This window comes from Colletotrichum destructivum, chromosome 7, assembly GCF_034447905.1.
Source record: "Colletotrichum destructivum chromosome 7, complete sequence".
Taxonomy (NCBI): domain Eukaryota; kingdom Fungi; phylum Ascomycota; class Sordariomycetes; order Glomerellales; family Glomerellaceae; genus Colletotrichum; species Colletotrichum destructivum.
This window is the reverse complement of record NC_085902.1, coordinates 60,946-77,282: the sequence shown is the minus strand read 5'-3', so window position 1 is coordinate 77,282 and position 16,337 is coordinate 60,946. Positions and strand designations below refer to the sequence as shown.

Below are 16,337 nucleotides of genomic sequence, written 5' to 3'. Positions count from 1 at the left end.
TATAGAACCTGACATCGATGTCCTTGAACTTCTCCCAGTTGAAAAAGGCGCCATGGCTGGAGCCGCCAATGATGACATACTTAATAGTTAGCGCTCCGCTGAAAGACGAAAGAACCAGTCTTGTGGGTTTTCGGGCTTGTGTACCTCGTGGCTCGCGAGGTAACCAAAAAGGCATAGGGTTGAGAACATACCTAAGCTTGTCGATGAAGCTAGACGTGTGGTTGAAAATATATGCGGCAAACATCACAATTAGTAATCCATTGCATTGCAAAGTTGCCCGATCCCGTGATGGCTCTCCTATACCTGCGAGTGTCCCTTTGCTCCTGTGGCCTTGCGCTCGTACTGCCACGTATCGATGGCCTTGAGTTTTAATGTCGCCGTATCCTTGTCGGGAAGCTCGAATTGCTAGGTCAAGGCCCCAAAAAGATCGTCTCTTTCTGTCCTGCTGTATGAATTGATGCTGGCCGCCTCCCGGCCACACAGTTCGGCTCTCTCTTGGCGTTCGTCCGCCTTCAGGCGCACCTGGTCTCGAGCGTCGCGCTGCTTCTCGCCGCCCTCGACATGTTTATTGTCAAAGGACTCTTTCTTGCGGGTAAAAACTGCCTGTTCCTTGGTGAAGGGCTTCGCTGGCTTGTTTGCGAGAGCTTTCTTGACTAGAGCGGCTGGCTCATTGACGACAGTCGTGTCACCTGTCTCGTCGTCGCTGCTGTCGGCAACGACGGGCGTGGCCCTTTTCGGAGTCTCGATCTCCGAGTTGCAGTCGGCAGTTACGAAGTATGATGACCAGCGCATCATGTACGGGGCCCTTACCAAAGAAACACAACGAGCAGATCGAGGCCAAATTGGACTCTGTGCCAACTAACAAGAACATCGAGAAGATGCCTGCGGATCTCAAGGCCATTAAGGTGTAAGGCAAGAAGTTCGAGGCCTTGCTCAACCGCCAGGATGCACAAATCCCATGCCAGCCTGCCATCCCGATCAAGGGATGCATCCTGTCCGACCGAGGAGGCAGAGGGCATGTTGAGAATATCCCCCGTACCGCGGATTGCAGCCTAGGGTTGGTAATGGTCAAGCCGGCGTCCAGGATACGTACTCATATCCACCACGGTCCTGTCTGCTCACTTGTCATGTTTACATCATCCCCAGACCCTACTCAGTGGGACAACATGCAGCAGTTGAATCACATAAGCACACTGGACTCACACAGCCGTTGCCGTTTTGGGACAGTGCCAAGCCTACGATTGGGCAGCCACGAGTTGGTGGATATGTAAATGAATGGGAATGTCTAAGAAAACCATGACGCGTTTGACGCAAACTCAGGAATCCCCTGCTTCACGTTCTTGATATCACAGTTGTGATCTCTGTGTGTGTATGTTGTGTCATAACAAGCTGCAGGCAAAGACCGCACGCCTGCATTTTGCCCTATTAAAAGGGAACATAAGCCAATGCATGCAATAACATGCGTCGAATGCACCTGGTGAGTTGCAAAAGATTGCGAGGGGATGCTAAGGGCAGTACATGGTCCATGGACCAAAGGGAAATAAACTTACAGCAGAACTTGAGATCGTACTTGTGGTCTTTTTCCGAGATGTCTACATAAATCGGGTACTGCGCGTCAGACTTTGCGCTCACATACCTAATAAAGTTAAAATGAACTCCTATACTGTTTCCGCCGCTACTGATGAAGGTCTGCTCCTTATTGCACTGTCTGAGATTCCAGAACTTGCGATTGAACTTTTCTTTGCAAGTCTCGATACTATCCTCTTTGACGGTCATTGTGATGTCAATACCAGACGCCCTGCCTGCGTAGATGTTCATCGTCGCCTCAAGACAGGGCACCTGGATAATAGGGGCAAAATAGCCGCTGGCGCAAAACCGGAGGTATTCACAACCGACCTGTCGTGGGAGAAGCTCCGCCGCTGCAAGAGAGGGAGATGCTAGCACTGGAGCGAGGTCTTTCTTTTCCGTGTGCTGCTGGTCTTTAGATGCCAGTGTGAGGAAGCCTGATGACAGGAGTCTCCATTAGTGTTGGCACTGCCGTCATGGGCGAGTCACGAACCCCCAAGCCATCGCGGGCGGAGATGAACCCATATTTGGTGAATAATGTGGTAGAGACGCAAAATTCGTCTTTGCCGGTGCAAACAGCACTGCCTGTCACAGTCCAACCAAACGCACATGGCTTCGTTGGGACACAAAGGTTATAAGTGTTGCAAACTTCGCGACAGCCATTCCTGTCTTCTGTTTGGTATATGTAGAAGTATTTAGCATAGTAGACTATGAGATCTTAGTCTAGAACGAATGTTAATAATAGACAACACATTTTTCCAATGTGTTGAACACTAAAATACATTATAGCTAGTGGTCAGGCGATTTCTACTTACACATTGTCTTACTTAAAACTTTCTTGCCGACAGTCGGTTAGCGAACATGTCGTCAAGTTCATGGAAAGATTTTCCTTTCGTCTCCGGGATAACAAAGAACGAAATTACTGCAAGGACTGTACCGCAGCCAAGAAAAATGAGACCTGACTTCGGCCCCAAATTGGCCTCCTCCGCATTGACAAGGTAAGGAATGGCGATGGACCAGCCCATATTGAACACCGAGCTGGAGACAGCAGCTAGAGACGTTGTCTTGGCGCGCAGACGAGCCGACGAGATTTCTCCGACAATAGTCCATCCGACAGCACCGACCGATGAGTAATAAAAGATTGACCAAATGATGCAAAAGGCTGCTAGGACTTTGCTGTTCCAGACTTCACCGCGGCCAAAGAACCCTAGCAGGCTGATGACAAGCAGACATCCCAGCATGCCACAGGTGCCGAACAAGACCTGAGGTCGCCGTCCGACACGCTCGACAAGAGAGAAAGCCGATACAACGGCAAACATAGAGAGTAAGACTGAGATCAGCGTGATCAAGAAAGCGTCGCTGACACCTGAAAGAGTGAGGAAGTAGGCAAGGTAATTGCCACACAGCGGGAAGCCAAGGAAGAGCTGCATGACCACTGGAAGACATGCAATCATTGTGCGGCGCAGATCAGTCTTTTGGAAACATTCGAGGTAGCTGGGGTTCTGTCCACTCGAGCTCAGTTGTCGCTCGTGCTCCAAGGTGGTCTGAATCTCGAGGATCTCGGCATCTACGTCGTGGTCATCCTGGCCTCGTATTATGCTCAAGCATCGACGTGCCTGATCCGTTCGGCCTTTTGCTACCAAAAAGTAAGGCGATTCGGGGACCAGAGGGATGAATAGAACCAGTGATAGTAGTGCCGGGCAGAGCTGAGTGATCACAGCCGCCTTCCATGACCAGGGGCTGTTGATGGACTTGGTCGCCTGGAGGACGCAAGAAGCGAGGAGCGAGCCCAAGATGATCCAAAACTGGAAGAAAAGCGAAAGCGTGAAACCACGGATTTCAGCAGGCGTCACTTCGGACACGTATGTCTGCGTGGTCGCCTGCATGGATCCCATGGCGGCGCCCATGAGAAGTTTTGCGACAATCCAAACCTTCCAGTCTGGTGCAAAGAGCTCAACGATTGTGCCGGCAAGGGTGAGGCTGCAAATCCGGGGAATGGTTAGGAGAATTTTCGGCAAGCACTTATTTGGCTTTGAAAGCATTCATGAGAGCACTTACCCAACTGTAAAGAAGAAAAAGAACCGGCGGCCGCATACATCATTCAGCTGACCAGCGACAAAGGCAGTGACGATAGCAGCAACGTACTGAACAATGGTCCAGACCAGTTGTTGGCTTGCCGGAAGAGTCAAGTTGCCGATGTTTTCGTCGAATACCCCGAATTTCTTGACGAATTCTCGGTTGGCTATGATGGAGCCCATCAATGTGAGGTCGTAGCCAATGATGATGGGGGCGGTAGAGCATCCAAGAGCTGACGTTTCTACGTTAGCTATGGATGTGATCAAGAAGGGACAGGAACTTAAAAGTAAAGCTCACTCACCGGTCAGCACGCTTCTCTTAAATTTCCAGAGGTCTCTGAACTGGGCAGCTGCCTTGTGCTGCACGGCAGCCGGGGATTCTCGAGACTTTGTGTCAACATGCTCAGGATGAAGTCCGGTATTTTTCTCGGTCAAGAGCGACATGGTGATTTTTGTTAGGGTCAGTGAGCTTCACAATGAAGGGAGGAGGTGACAGATAATAGTCTTGAGCACATTTTACAGTTTCTGTTTGAGTGTGCAATGACATTTATTTGTATCTGAAAGTTGTCGTCAGCAAAGTGAAATTCTCAAATCCTAATAGGAGGCCATATGTGGCAGCTAACGTCTGCTGTGTAGTTATCGCCTAAGCATGGTTTACATTGAAGAAAGGTCCCTCCCCCGGTTTGACCGTCCGGGTTGACCATTGGTTCCCCCACGCATAGATAAGAAACCCCGCAACCTGTTATCTGGATCTCTACAACATGTTTGGAGACAATCATGATGCGGTTTTTGGATTCCGCAGTTGCTCTTTGCGCCACTGAAGGGCCTTGCTGTTACAATCTGCAAAGATAAGCAAGGGAACGGATCATGGTGGAGGTGCGGATGCTTCGGATCTTATCCTTTTGCTTGTCATCAAGGTCAGGCTGGGATTGTGCGACAAAAACGAGGGCAAGGCAGAACCTGTATCGCTCCTTGGTTTTATTATCTAGTTGAAATCGGTTGATGTGTTGTGTGAAGTTGGGCGGGCTGACTTAATTGGATTTGAGGGTGTAAGATTTGTGTAAGATGTTGATTTAAAAAATTGGTTAGAATTAGCTACCTTGACATCATAGGTATTCCAGTGGGTGTTGGATGAGGATTCCCTAACAGTCGATCGAGCCTGCATCTTATACGCCTAGGTTAGCCATAAAGGTTGTTCCCAGCATGGCTTACTTAAAGCCTAGAATTGTATGACATATATTAGGCTGTTACAGGCTTACAGCAGACAGTGACTGCTGATCAAGTATGTAAAAAAGGGTTACTTTTTTTGCTGATAAGTCAGCCCGTTAGTTGGGGCCCATAAAGGCCAAGCGAAGTGGAGGTGCGGAATATTAATTCCTTCCGTCAACCAGTTGTCAAACCCTCTCGAATCCCATTAAGAGTAGGCAGCGGGGCTACCGAACTCCTCAAAATTCAGACCCAGATTTCGCGTGCGCTCTGCTTCTCATTCATCTCCGCAGCCTCTGGAATCTCTTCTTGAATCATTAACAGTCTATACTTTTTCGAACCACTCATCATGGAACTTAGGAATCCACCTCCCGCCGGACACCGGGCCACCACGGCGTCGGCCCCCCGGGGCAAATATGCTCCCCGAGCGTGCCAGGAGTGCCGTCGTCGGAGAGCCAAGGTATTGAATGCCCGCCTGAATCGGATGGTCTCGTCTTGATCGATCTGTTGACTAATCAGGGGCGACTTGGGTGTTAGTGCGATGGGCAGAATTTCGATACCTCGTTACTCTTGAAGAGGGGCACAACTTGATGGGAACCGCAGACGTAGACGAGCTTGTAGCTCCAGACGTGAAAGAGCAACTGATCGATCTATACTTTGAGTGGGAACAGCCATGGCATCATTTTGTGGACGAAAGGCTCTTCCGGGACAGCCTTCTGAGCTATGGGTGTTATTCGAGTCCGCTTCTGCTTTTGTGCGTCTTGGCCGTGGGTTCAAGATATTCCGATCGACTCGAAGTTCGAAGCGACCCAAATGACCCCAATACAGCCGGCCGTATCTTTCTGGAACCGGCCGAGACTCTACTTAGAAGTGACATCAAGTCCCCTAGTATCACCACAATCCAATCCCTGGGAATTTTGGGTATTTACTATGTTGTGGGTGCCTACATATCGTTCTTTCAATTCTTACACTTGGCTAATTTCTTCCTAAAGTCCATTGGTTCTGACAACCTTGGCTGGTTGCACTTTGGCATGGCGAACCGATTGCTAATCGACTTGGGCTTCAATTTGGACAGCACAGTTCTCACCGGCATAGGCTCCCTAGAGAAGGAGGAAGTTCAGCTACGTCGACAAGTGTACTGGTCGTTGTACTGCAACGACAAGTTGTGGGCTAGCTACACTGGCAGGGTTTGCACCATGCTGGTAGGCCGCCGAGCCGCGATGTAGTTTTGAGCACGGCTGACATCAAAAAAATGCAGGACTCTCAAGGTGCTGTACCTCTGCCGACAACTCCCTTGTCGAACGAGATGGACAGCGGGGGTGCCTCTGCTCTTTCTCGCTCTCTGAGTCACTTACTACGGGCACTGGCGACACATTGCCAAATCCTGGAGAGGATATTGATGAACCTGTAAGCTTCGAATCCATCAATGTGTCTTGACAACTGTGAGGTAGCTAATCAGTACAAGATATGCGCCAAAGAGACTCGCCTTGGCAGCAGAAAAGCGAGGCTTTTTCGAATCCTGCATGTTCACACTCAAGGGTTGGTACTATTCCCTACCCAAGGAGTTAAAGATCAACACGGCAATGCGAACTCACGACGGCTCTCCATCGCCTCACGCGTATATCATCAACATGGTTTACCACACCTCCATCATTTTATTAGCAAAACCTTTTCTTTCTTACGGCGAGAGAAATGCACCAAAGTTTGCAGTACCACAGCCTGGCGAAAACGATGACTTCCCCCAGCGGGCTTCGGCAGTATGTCTTGAAGCTGCTGGAGAAATATGTCGTCTGGCAGAAGGTTATCGAGAGGCCTTCCACAGCTTCCGTCGTAGCCCCCTGACGGCGACGCACTGCACGCTTACTGCGGCACTCGTCATCCTGTTTGTCCGGCATGAGAATGTACATTCGACCGCCCTCCAGACCTTTACAGATTTCGGCTGTTGCATGAAGACTGTGTGAACTTTCGATTTCATGGGCCCCGGCCCTCAGATACTGGCGGAATCTCAAGAAGATGAGTTTACCGGCATCTTGTCAACATCCGAGAGTAGTAGATGCAGGTTCCGTTTCGCAGAGCGCTGTCTCAAAGGATCAATTTGCCAGCGAGCCAGATACAATCGACTTCATCGGTATGCCGACACAGAGTAGTCGGTCACTTTCTCCTCGTGAATTGAGTGAAGGTTTAAATGTTGCTGATATTTTCAACACATTCACAGCTAGCTCCGAGCAAACTTGGGATATTGCGAACGCGCAATCGTTCACAGACGTTACAATTCTAGATCCTGGGGATTTTGATACGATGTCTTGGGACTATTTTCATCAACATGCACCTGACTTCCAACTTGGGGGTCCCAGTACCTAGTTCTAGTTGAACGGAGCTTCTAGTTATCCGAAACTGACCACTTTACTTGTATTTCTCTTATTACCTTTCCAGTGTAGATCAAAAACCTCGATCTATTACTCAAGACGTATGATTGAAAGATCCAGCGGCTCCTGTATTCGTGCCACAACTTTTCCAATTGAATGACAGTCAACTAGCCCCTGCATTTGCTCCGGAATGTCCTTCAAGGTAATGCAAGTCAGCATGGGTCGAATTCGTCCATCAGAGATATAATGCATAACCTGCAGAGACACAGCATGGCTACCCATCAAGCTGCCTGTGACATGCAGGTTCCTCTCGACAATGTCGTGAATCGATAACGAGAGATGAAGACCGTATGGAACTCTGCAGTTTCAATATCAGCTTCGCTTGCCGCCATTGGACCAGCTAAATGCCTTTCTTAATATGGAGAAACTCACCCAGAGCAAACAATCCAGCCACCATCACGGACGTAGTCCGCGAGTCTGTGAAATGCACTGGCCGTACTAGCTGCAACAATGAGTGCATCCGCCGCCCTTGTTGTCATCTTATCCTGCCTCAGCTGCGAACAAGCGGCGACAACAGCATGGATAAACAGACGCCAGGACTCGGCCGAAGAGTCGGCCGGCGCCGGCATCAAGACATCGGCATACTCATGGTAGTCTCCTTGCTTCATCACTGCAATCTTCTTGGCTAGATCCACACCGATGACTTTGGTGCCGTAGATATTCTTTGCAATCATACCAGCAAAATGACCTATTGCTCCGCCAGCTCCCACCACGACCACAACGCTCTGAGCTTGTAAATTGGCAGCACGGACTGCCATCAGCGCCGCCGATCCCGAACAAAGCGCGCTGCATAGCACGGCAGGGTCAGATGTTCGCATCATGATGTTGTCGGGAAGCAACACGAGGCAGTCGGCCGTGATAGTAACATACTCCTGGAAACATCCCGGAAGCTGCTTTGGAGTATTCTTTTGAAAAGGGCACGATGTAGGTAGCCCATCAAGACAATACGCACAGTTGTCGCAGGTTGAGCCGAGATAGCGGAGACCAACGAAGCGACCTAACAGGCTGGGGTTGTGTGATTTGACGATCTGGCCAATGCCCTCGTGTCCGGCAATGTGATCTGTTTCGGGGTAGCCAGGCAACGGACCGGTCGAGAAGCAGGCGTCCTGTGCAAAACTTCGAGTCAGCTTACTCAGTCATGCTGAAGGTCCAAGTGACAGGTCACCATGTTCCGTTGGACATACACTGCGACAGACCCCGGTGTAACACACTCGTACAACGACTTCGTGAGGAAGGGGGTGACGAACAGCCACCCTGGAATGGGTGAGGTTAAGTTCTGTCTTCATCTCCCGCGTGACCGTAGCATTTTGCATAAGCGGCAAGGTGAAGCTTGGAGTTGACAGGAGGGCGCTTTGTACTTCTTGACTGCAGGAAATGCCAATGTTATTGCTTTTCTCATTACACAATGTGGTAGAAGGCAGCTGCTGAGTCGGGTCCCCCACACTGTTTGGACTTGTTGCTATGGAGAGGCTGGAGCTACTGTTAATGGAGACCAGTTCAGCTCCGGCGGCAACCTTCTGCTGGAAAACCTTCTCCATGATTTCCGAAGTAGTAAGTTTATTCGAGAAAGAGTCCAGCGAGCCGACGAGGTAGTCGTATTGCCTAGTGTTAGACTTCGCAATGGTGATAGAAGAAACGGACACAAAGAAACTTGGCGAAGAGGTGTCGTAAGCTCGAGCTTCAAAAGCGCAGGACAATTCGAAAGCGCCTGACCTGTTATTACTACGACGATAAGGTTATTATTCAACCTCGAGTGCGTGAGTTACGCGAAGATATTGTACGACTTTCACGACTCTCCTGAATTGGTGCCCCGGATGAACATCCCTTGGGCTGATCCGTAACAATGGCGGATTGCAGATTCCGCTGATAAGATCGCAAGCTGATAATCTTTCCTTGAAAGGAACTGAAGAGGGGGGTATGAGACGATTTCAAGAGGAAAACATATTCCGCTGATTAGATCGCAAGTTCATGATCCTGCGACAGAGGGAACCGAGAGTGGGGTGACTGAGGGAGGAAAATACATTCCGCGTACCTCCCTACGACTGCTCCAAAATCGGCCTCGCTTATCATTGTTTGCTAATTTGCTGAGCTTACAAGCAAGCCGGATGTTGCGTAGATTTAACGGACATGAATGTCTCCCCGATTTCAATCTGACGACATCCATATAGAATGAGGCGATCTGCGTTCTAGAATGATGAGCACTGCACTCCTCAAGATCTACGTCATTTGATAACCGTTGACTATATCGACCTTTCGTGTCGCACCGCCAGTCTAACTCGGCTATCCTCGCCGCCTTGTCACTTGACGAGAAGATTTCGCTGCTCGCAGGTGGCTCACAATGGCGTACCACTGCAATCGAGCGATTGAAAGTACCAACTTTAAAGGTCCGCCATGGAGAAAATACTTGATGCCCTTACTCACAACTGATATTGGCAAACTCGCAGGTCTCCGACGGCCCATCTGGGGCGCGAGGAGAGATATTTGGTGAAAATGTTCCAGCTGCTTTCCTTCCGTGCGGTGTCAGCTTAGGAGCCACTTGGGACGTTAACCTCTTGAGAGAGCTAGGAGAACTTTTGGCAGAAGAGGTACGACCCAAGGCACTCAAAATACTTCTCTTTCTCTTGAAATACAATTCTTTTTGGAACCCAAATGACTGAAAATGCGTTCCAGTGTAAATCCAAGTCTGCTTCAGTGCTGTTAGCTCCGACCATATGTATTCATCGGCATCCTCTCGGCGGCCGCAATTTTGAGTCCTTCAGTGAAGACCCGTTCCTTACGGGAAAGCTTGCTGTAGCCCACATCAAGGGTATACAATCTCGTGGTGTGGGAGCAACTCCAAAACACTTTGTGGGTATGTTGTTCCCAGACTCATTTATCAACGAATTTAACCTCTTACTAATCAGTCTTTTTGCCCAGGGAACGACCAAGAGACCAAACGCTTCAAAGTGAACGCTCACATAAGCCCTCGTGCGCTTCGAGAGGTGTACCTGTTGCCATTTCAAATGGCTGTCCGCGAAGCCGATCCTTGGTGTATGATGTCAGCGTACAACAAGGTGAACGGTCACTATTGCGATGCTTCCCGCGAACTTCTAATCGACATCGCACGGAACGAGTGGAAATGGGATGGCGTTTTCATGAGTGACTGGGGTGGCACAACATCGACAGTCGACTCGATCAACCACGGGCTGGACCTAGAGATGCCCGGGCCGCCCACCTTGCGGTCTACTGAGGCTCTGAAAGACCCTTTGAGGGACGGTTTGATCGACATGACCAGGATTGACGAGTCAGCTAGTCGGATGCTTGCACTACTGGAAAAAGCAGGACGGTTCCAGAACGCCCCTGATGAGCCAGAGTACTGTTGCGACAACCCCGCCACAAGGGATCTGTTACTTAAAGCAGCTTCGTCAGGAATTGTTTTACTGAAAAACGACATGAACACCCTGCCGATTGGGCCACTCGGACGGACTGTATCCAAACTTGCAGTTGTCGGACCCAACGCCAAGAGAGTGGTTGCCGGCGGCGGAGGAAGCAGCTACATCAAGGCACCTTACTGGACTTCAGTGTATGACTCACTGGAGCGCGACATCAGCCCGCACGGGACCGAGATGGTCTTTCACGAAAGGCGCGAGGGTGAACAGATATCTGCCGACCCCATCAACCGTCGTCATCAGCAATCCAGCTACTGGAGAAAGCGGCGCTTGCATAGAATGGCACCTTGATCACGACTTGTCCACAAAGTGTGTGGCAAAGACGCACGCGTAAGTTGTTTCCCTTAGTCGTCCCATTCTCTTGCTGAACCAATACATGACAGCGACGACCTCTACTTCATGAGTTTCGGCGATGTTCCCAAGGAAATAGGCCGGCTTACAAACTTCTCCTTCCGAGTTCGTGCAGTTCTAAAACCGATGACTTCAGGTAGTCACACGCTTTCGCTGGCGTCCATTGGCCCAGCCAAGCTGTTCGTTGACAACGAGCCAATCCTTGAACAGTCGGGTTCTTTCGATGAAAAGTCTACACTCTTCTTCTCATATGGCAGTGGCGAAGCCCGGGCATCGCTGTCCCTGACGGCCGGCCGAGAGTACCACATCCAGATCGATTGCCTTTCGCACGATAGACAACTCGACCCCGTTATCGCGGCAAGGATGGATCCCATGGAGGACAGATTCCAAGGGGTTCGTCTGGGGTATGAGGAAGCTGACGCTAGAGACTTGCCTGCCGAAGCGGCTCGAATGGCAAACAATTGTGACGCAGCTATTGTTGTTGTCGGACGCGACAAAGAGTGGGAAACAGAAGGACAGGACATCCCCATCTTTGAACTTCCCGGTGAGCAAGTTCGGTTGATTCGCGAAGTCGCGGCCAGTTGCAGCCGGACAATCGTGGTCGTGCAGGCAGAAACGCCAGTGCAGACGAAAGATTGGATAGACGAGGTGCAGGCAGTTCTATATACCTGGTATCAGGGACAAGAACTTGGCAACGCTTCGGCTCAGATCATCTGCGGCAAGGAGAACCCCTCGGGTAGGCTGCCAGTCACGTTCCCTCTCGATATCAAGGACTGTCCTGCGTACTCCTCATTCCCGGGAGAGCAAAACGAGACCTACTACACGGAAGGTCTTTACGTCGGCTACCGTTGGTGGGATCTTGTCGGGACCAAGCCACAGTACCCAATTGGTTACGGCCTTTCCTACAATGAGTTCGCGGTCAAAGCAGGCTCCATCTCCTCAACCACACTGAACGAGCATACTCCGTTAATGGCAGATGTTTGGTGCGGAACACTGGCGGATACGACGTTCCTGGGCGACAGACCATTATACTCTGGTGTCGCCTGATCTCTCCGCGTCGGCTGGCCTGTCCCGAGAAGAAGATTTGCGGGTTTGCCAAGTCTAGGCCCTTGGGGCCTAACGAAAGCCAGGTCTTGGAGGTGAGCATCGATACCTACGCTCTGGGTATGTACGATCCAAGGATGAAAAGCTGGGTGATTGATGCCGATTCTCAGTTTGAGATATTGTTTGGAACAGATGCAGAGCAGGCCAAGGTAGCCTGGCATGTTCAAGCTCCAATGGAGATTACCTGGGTTCATCAGTTAACAAGTAGTTAATCTTACTAAGTAGACTGTTTTTTGTTCTACCAGGTTAGTGTCGCAGGCAGACGCATAGAGATAGGCATACAGTGCGGTTGTATTGTAAGGACTCTAGGAAAGGGGATTCTAGTAGATGAGGTGGCTATATATTGGTGATTCTATTGATTGTTGTTTTTGGTCTTCTTGTTCCAACTTCCCAAGGCCGGGCGGGGGTGAGCTGATTGACTCCACTTATACATCGCCCAGCGGCAGATTATTGTATTACTCAACAGGCCCGGTTTTAAGTGATATTGGAGACACCTTATCAACACACCCTCCCGGTTCCCATTCTGGTCCGAAACAAGCCCCGAAGATGTCCGACGCAGTACTCAAAACGGGTCTGCGCCTTTCTTCGGTCGGACGACATCGGCCGTCTTCCTCATCATAGTACCAGTAGCAACCGTTGGATATCACACCTCGGACAGAAACTCCTTGTTCACCTATGGCACGAGTCCGAAAAATGGACGGGAATTCCGAGCCCTCACCACGATCAGCTCAAAAAACACCAGGCCTGTCCCGGCCGAGGAGGGCAAAGGCGTGTCAACGGTGCCGGACGAGGAAGCAGAGGTGCGAAGGCCCACCAAAGTGCCAAAACTGTGCTTCGGCCAATGAAGGTCAGTGATTCAAGATAACCCATGTGTGTGACCTCGAGCTCTACTGTTGCTTCCTCGCATTGTTTCAAAACGACATGATGCTTGTTGTCAGGCTTCTAAACCATTAGAATCGGCTGACAGCCAAACAACATGGAGGGCATGGTCCAAGCCGCTATACGTTGGGTGCATTCAAGAAAAGCGTTGGAGTTATGTCTGTGAAACGAAATGTTGTCGTTGAGGGCGACTTGCCGGACATATTCTTCAGGCATCATTGTGCGAATTAAACTCGTACTGACTCAGCGCAGAATGTATTCCCGCAGAGCGCGAGCGCATGGCCCTGTACTCAGTTCACTACATCGAATCACTCGAAGCTCGGGTTTCGGATCTTCAGCATGGAGCGACGGTGGCGACTGCCGGAATGTCACTTGATCAGCCGATAGATGGTCCCTCTCAACAACTTGGCGATCCCCGGATCACCAACGGGTTTTCCAACTCACGAAGTGGTCCGGATCAGCTGGAAATGACATTCATGGCCCCTCTAGACGACTCGAACAACATCATCTATGGTCTGGATATGCTACAGTCAGACGAAAACCTCTTCTCCGTCAGCGATGTGGCAAATCACGACACAAGTGCGAACTCCGCCGCTCACAGCGAACCGGCCATGCCAATACACGTCCTGGGCCAGGGGTCTGCTCCAACGTTTGCAGAGGTGTCCGTCCACGAAGGTGCCGTGTTCTTTCAGGTCTATTTCGAAACCATTCATCCGCGCTATCCATTTCTGGATGTAGAAGAATGCAGCCGAGGGTATCAAGATTGGAGGATGGGCGAAATCTTCCTGTCAAGCACTGATGCCTGGAGATCTTACCTCGTCAAAATGGCACGTGAAGTAGTCCCTTCTTCTTTTTCAACCTAAAGCTCTATCTAATGACAGCACAGATCTTCGCCGTCGGCTCCCTTTTGCGTCAGGCAAAGCTCGACGGCTTCACGCGACAGCAACATCACAACCTGATGCTCCAAGCGCAGGCCGACCAGACCATACTGACGGATCACTCGTACAAGCCTCTAGTTCGCCTCCAAGCAATGCTTCTTTACGCCATTCACGCGCTGCACGGCGAAAGCACTCCACGACTGGGACACATCATTGGCGTGGCCATGCGTTTCGCAGTGATGAAAGGATTCCACCGTCTCGTGCAAGACGGAACCGCCGAGACTGCAATGGCCATCAAAGCTTGGTGGTGTATCTACATGTAAGCCTGCAAAATATTCCACGCCCAGACATAAAATCATCGTCCTACTCTTCTTCTGACAATATACAAGGCTAGATAAAGTGGTCGCTATCACTCTTTGCATTCCTCCCTACCCTCCCGAGGAATGGATCACGACGCCGGCATATGCCAACGGACTCGAGCCTCGATACATCATGCCTTGGTCGTCAGACGTGCCCGGCGCAACTACAGGCTCAACGTACAATTTCAATCTCAGCTATTACGCTCACATGTGTCGCATACGGCAAATTCATTCCAAAATTTTGTCCGCCACGCAAACGATGGCCCCCGAAGCCAGGGCAGAGTTCACGAAAGAAACTCGAGCCGCAGTTGATAAGTGGTCACAAGATGGCCAGATGTACGGATATGGGTAGGTTGGTTGGGGTTTGTCGGTGGGCAAATGGATAGATCATGCACGCTGACATGTTTCCAGTCGTGTCAACACCGAAGGATACGCAAGTTCTCTTGGGCTGACCCACGTCGCGGCCATCACGCGGGTGATTCTTTATAGACTTAACCCTGCCGATATCGACTCGCCAGATATCGATGAGAAACTCCAGGCTTGCTGCGACTTTGTCGGCATCTTCCGAGCGCTGCAGAAGAAGCGCCAGATCCCGAAGCACTGGGGCGATGTACGTGCTGCCTCGAGCCGGTTTACTCGCCTCCAAGTATACTGCTAACTTTCCACTAGATGCTGTTCAGCTTCCAAGTCGGCGTGACAATGGTTTATATCGTCTTTCGCCGGGCGGTCCCGATTCCCAAGAATGTCGACCGGGCCATTCGCGACATCGCCTCGAGTCTCGCGATATTCGCTGATCGGTCGGAAAAGGCAGACGTCTACCGTGATTGCCTGGATGTGTTGGCCAACAGCATCTCGAGATCCTGCACATCTGGGACAATTGATGAGGAGTCCCGGAGGGAGATTTCTGGCATGGTCCAGCAGATCATCGAGAATGGCACCGCGCCCGACGTTGCTTTGATGCTGTCGGCGATGAGCCAACTTCCGGGTGACGGCTGAGGTACCTGACATGCGGGGTCTTTCAGTGTCATGGTTGGATGGTACGCCTACCAAGTCGCGTCCCTGAACCAAGCTTTCTTGTCTTATTTGCTGTCGGCAGCCGTGTCTGGTTGATTGGAGAGATGGCGTTTCCGAGAGGAGTGGCACCCCCCCTGGCGGCGCCAAGGTACAACTATGGACATCATGGGTGACAAAAGGTGGTGGTGGAGGAGACTGGGGTGGGAAGAATAAACAGATATAAGGCATGTGTAATCCCGTGCTTTGTCACGCGGCTCTCGCATCCCAAATGATTAACCGCCTTCTAAACAGTGAGCATACGTCGTTTGGTTGCCTAGCTTTCGATCGTTCCTGCAACTCTACTTGGGTAAATGTAAACGCCAGAGCCGAAGACCTTGTGACTGGAGGCTTGGAGTCTGTAGCTCTGGACTACTGACATTTGGGCCGAGGTTGCCAGACTTCCCTTGGACCACGAAAATGCTTACTAATCAGTGTCACTTTCAGTAGAGAGTATCATTCGATCAGGGCTTTGCTAGGCTCTGGCCCCCTATCACGACAGAGAGTGTGCATTTACCAAATCTGCTGGGAGACCCCGTCTCGTGGTCGAAGGGATGGACGATTAACTTCTGTCAATTACCCAACTACGCAAATCTAACAACCCGGAGTCAAATCTGCGTCCCTATCACTTGATACACGTGCAATCTCCGACCCTCGAATGGCCATCTCATCAAGATTCTCCACCGTCGGGGCGTCCAGCCCGTGGATCAACTTGGACTTTTCCGACCTGCAATTGCCACGAGCATTCTACAGTAAGAAGACCTCCTTTCCTCCTCAGAGTAGCCTTGCGGCACCCCACGTACCCCAACAAGATTTACCCATCGGCGATAGGCATCGCTTCCACTCAAAGCAAGTGTAATAGCCCATAATCATCCCCCAGGATGGCAAGAGCACCAATAGGATCCAGGGGATTAGCTGCTGAGATTACTTTGATCTGGCATCTGAATCAATTTTTTTTACGCCAAATCACTGGCCGGTCATTGGTCGAAGTCGTGCCAATAAGCTCAGCCAACGT

At 50.7% G+C, this 16,337-nt stretch overlaps 5 protein-coding genes across 5 annotated transcripts; 3 read left to right on the top strand and 2 right to left on the bottom strand.

Moving 5' to 3' along the window:
* Nucleotides 1-2,393: 2,393 nt before the first annotated feature.
* Nucleotides 2,394-3,608, bottom strand: CDEST_10545 (Putative major facilitator, sugar transporter, major facilitator superfamily; the record flags this gene model as incomplete). The annotated part of the gene is made up of 1 exon (XM_062926701.1): nucleotides 2,394-3,608. The coding sequence occupies one exon, from the start codon at nucleotides 3,606-3,608 to the stop codon at nucleotides 2,394-2,396; it is 1,215 nt and encodes a 404-aa protein (XP_062782752.1).
* Nucleotides 3,609-3,620: 12 nt separating this feature from the next.
* On the bottom strand, nucleotides 3,621-4,085 carry CDEST_10544 (Putative major facilitator, sugar transporter, MFS transporter superfamily; the record flags this gene model as incomplete). Its single annotated transcript, XM_062926700.1, has 2 exons — nucleotides 3,621-3,874; nucleotides 3,944-4,085. 2 exons carry the CDS (start codon nucleotides 4,083-4,085, stop codon nucleotides 3,621-3,623), a joined length of 396 nt encoding a protein of 131 aa, XP_062782751.1.
* Nucleotides 4,086-5,437: 1,352 nt separating this feature from the next.
* On the top strand, nucleotides 5,438-6,808 carry CDEST_10543 (uncharacterized protein; the record flags this gene model as incomplete). Its single annotated transcript, XM_062926699.1, has 3 exons — nucleotides 5,438-6,049; nucleotides 6,106-6,254; nucleotides 6,313-6,808. 3 exons carry the CDS (start codon nucleotides 5,438-5,440, stop codon nucleotides 6,806-6,808), a joined length of 1,257 nt encoding a protein of 418 aa, XP_062782750.1.
* Nucleotides 6,809-8,439: 1,631 nt separating this feature from the next.
* CDEST_10542 (Putative glycoside hydrolase, family 3, glycoside hydrolase family 3 domain, PA14) lies at nucleotides 8,440-12,099 on the top strand (the record flags this gene model as incomplete). Its single annotated transcript, XM_062926698.1, has 7 exons — nucleotides 8,440-8,536; nucleotides 8,775-8,824; nucleotides 9,544-9,657; nucleotides 9,718-9,858; nucleotides 9,944-10,124; nucleotides 10,190-10,936; nucleotides 11,189-12,099. 7 exons carry the CDS (start codon nucleotides 8,440-8,442, stop codon nucleotides 12,097-12,099), a joined length of 2,241 nt encoding a protein of 746 aa, XP_062782749.1.
* A 1,214-nt stretch (nucleotides 12,100-13,313) lies between these two features.
* CDEST_10541 (uncharacterized protein) lies at nucleotides 13,314-15,268 on the top strand (the record flags this gene model as incomplete). The annotated part of the gene is made up of 5 exons (XM_062926697.1): nucleotides 13,314-13,871; nucleotides 13,922-14,232; nucleotides 14,303-14,620; nucleotides 14,684-14,882; nucleotides 14,942-15,268. 5 exons carry the CDS (start codon nucleotides 13,314-13,316, stop codon nucleotides 15,266-15,268), a joined length of 1,713 nt encoding a protein of 570 aa, XP_062782748.1.
* Nucleotides 15,269-16,337: the final 1,069 nt, after the last annotated feature.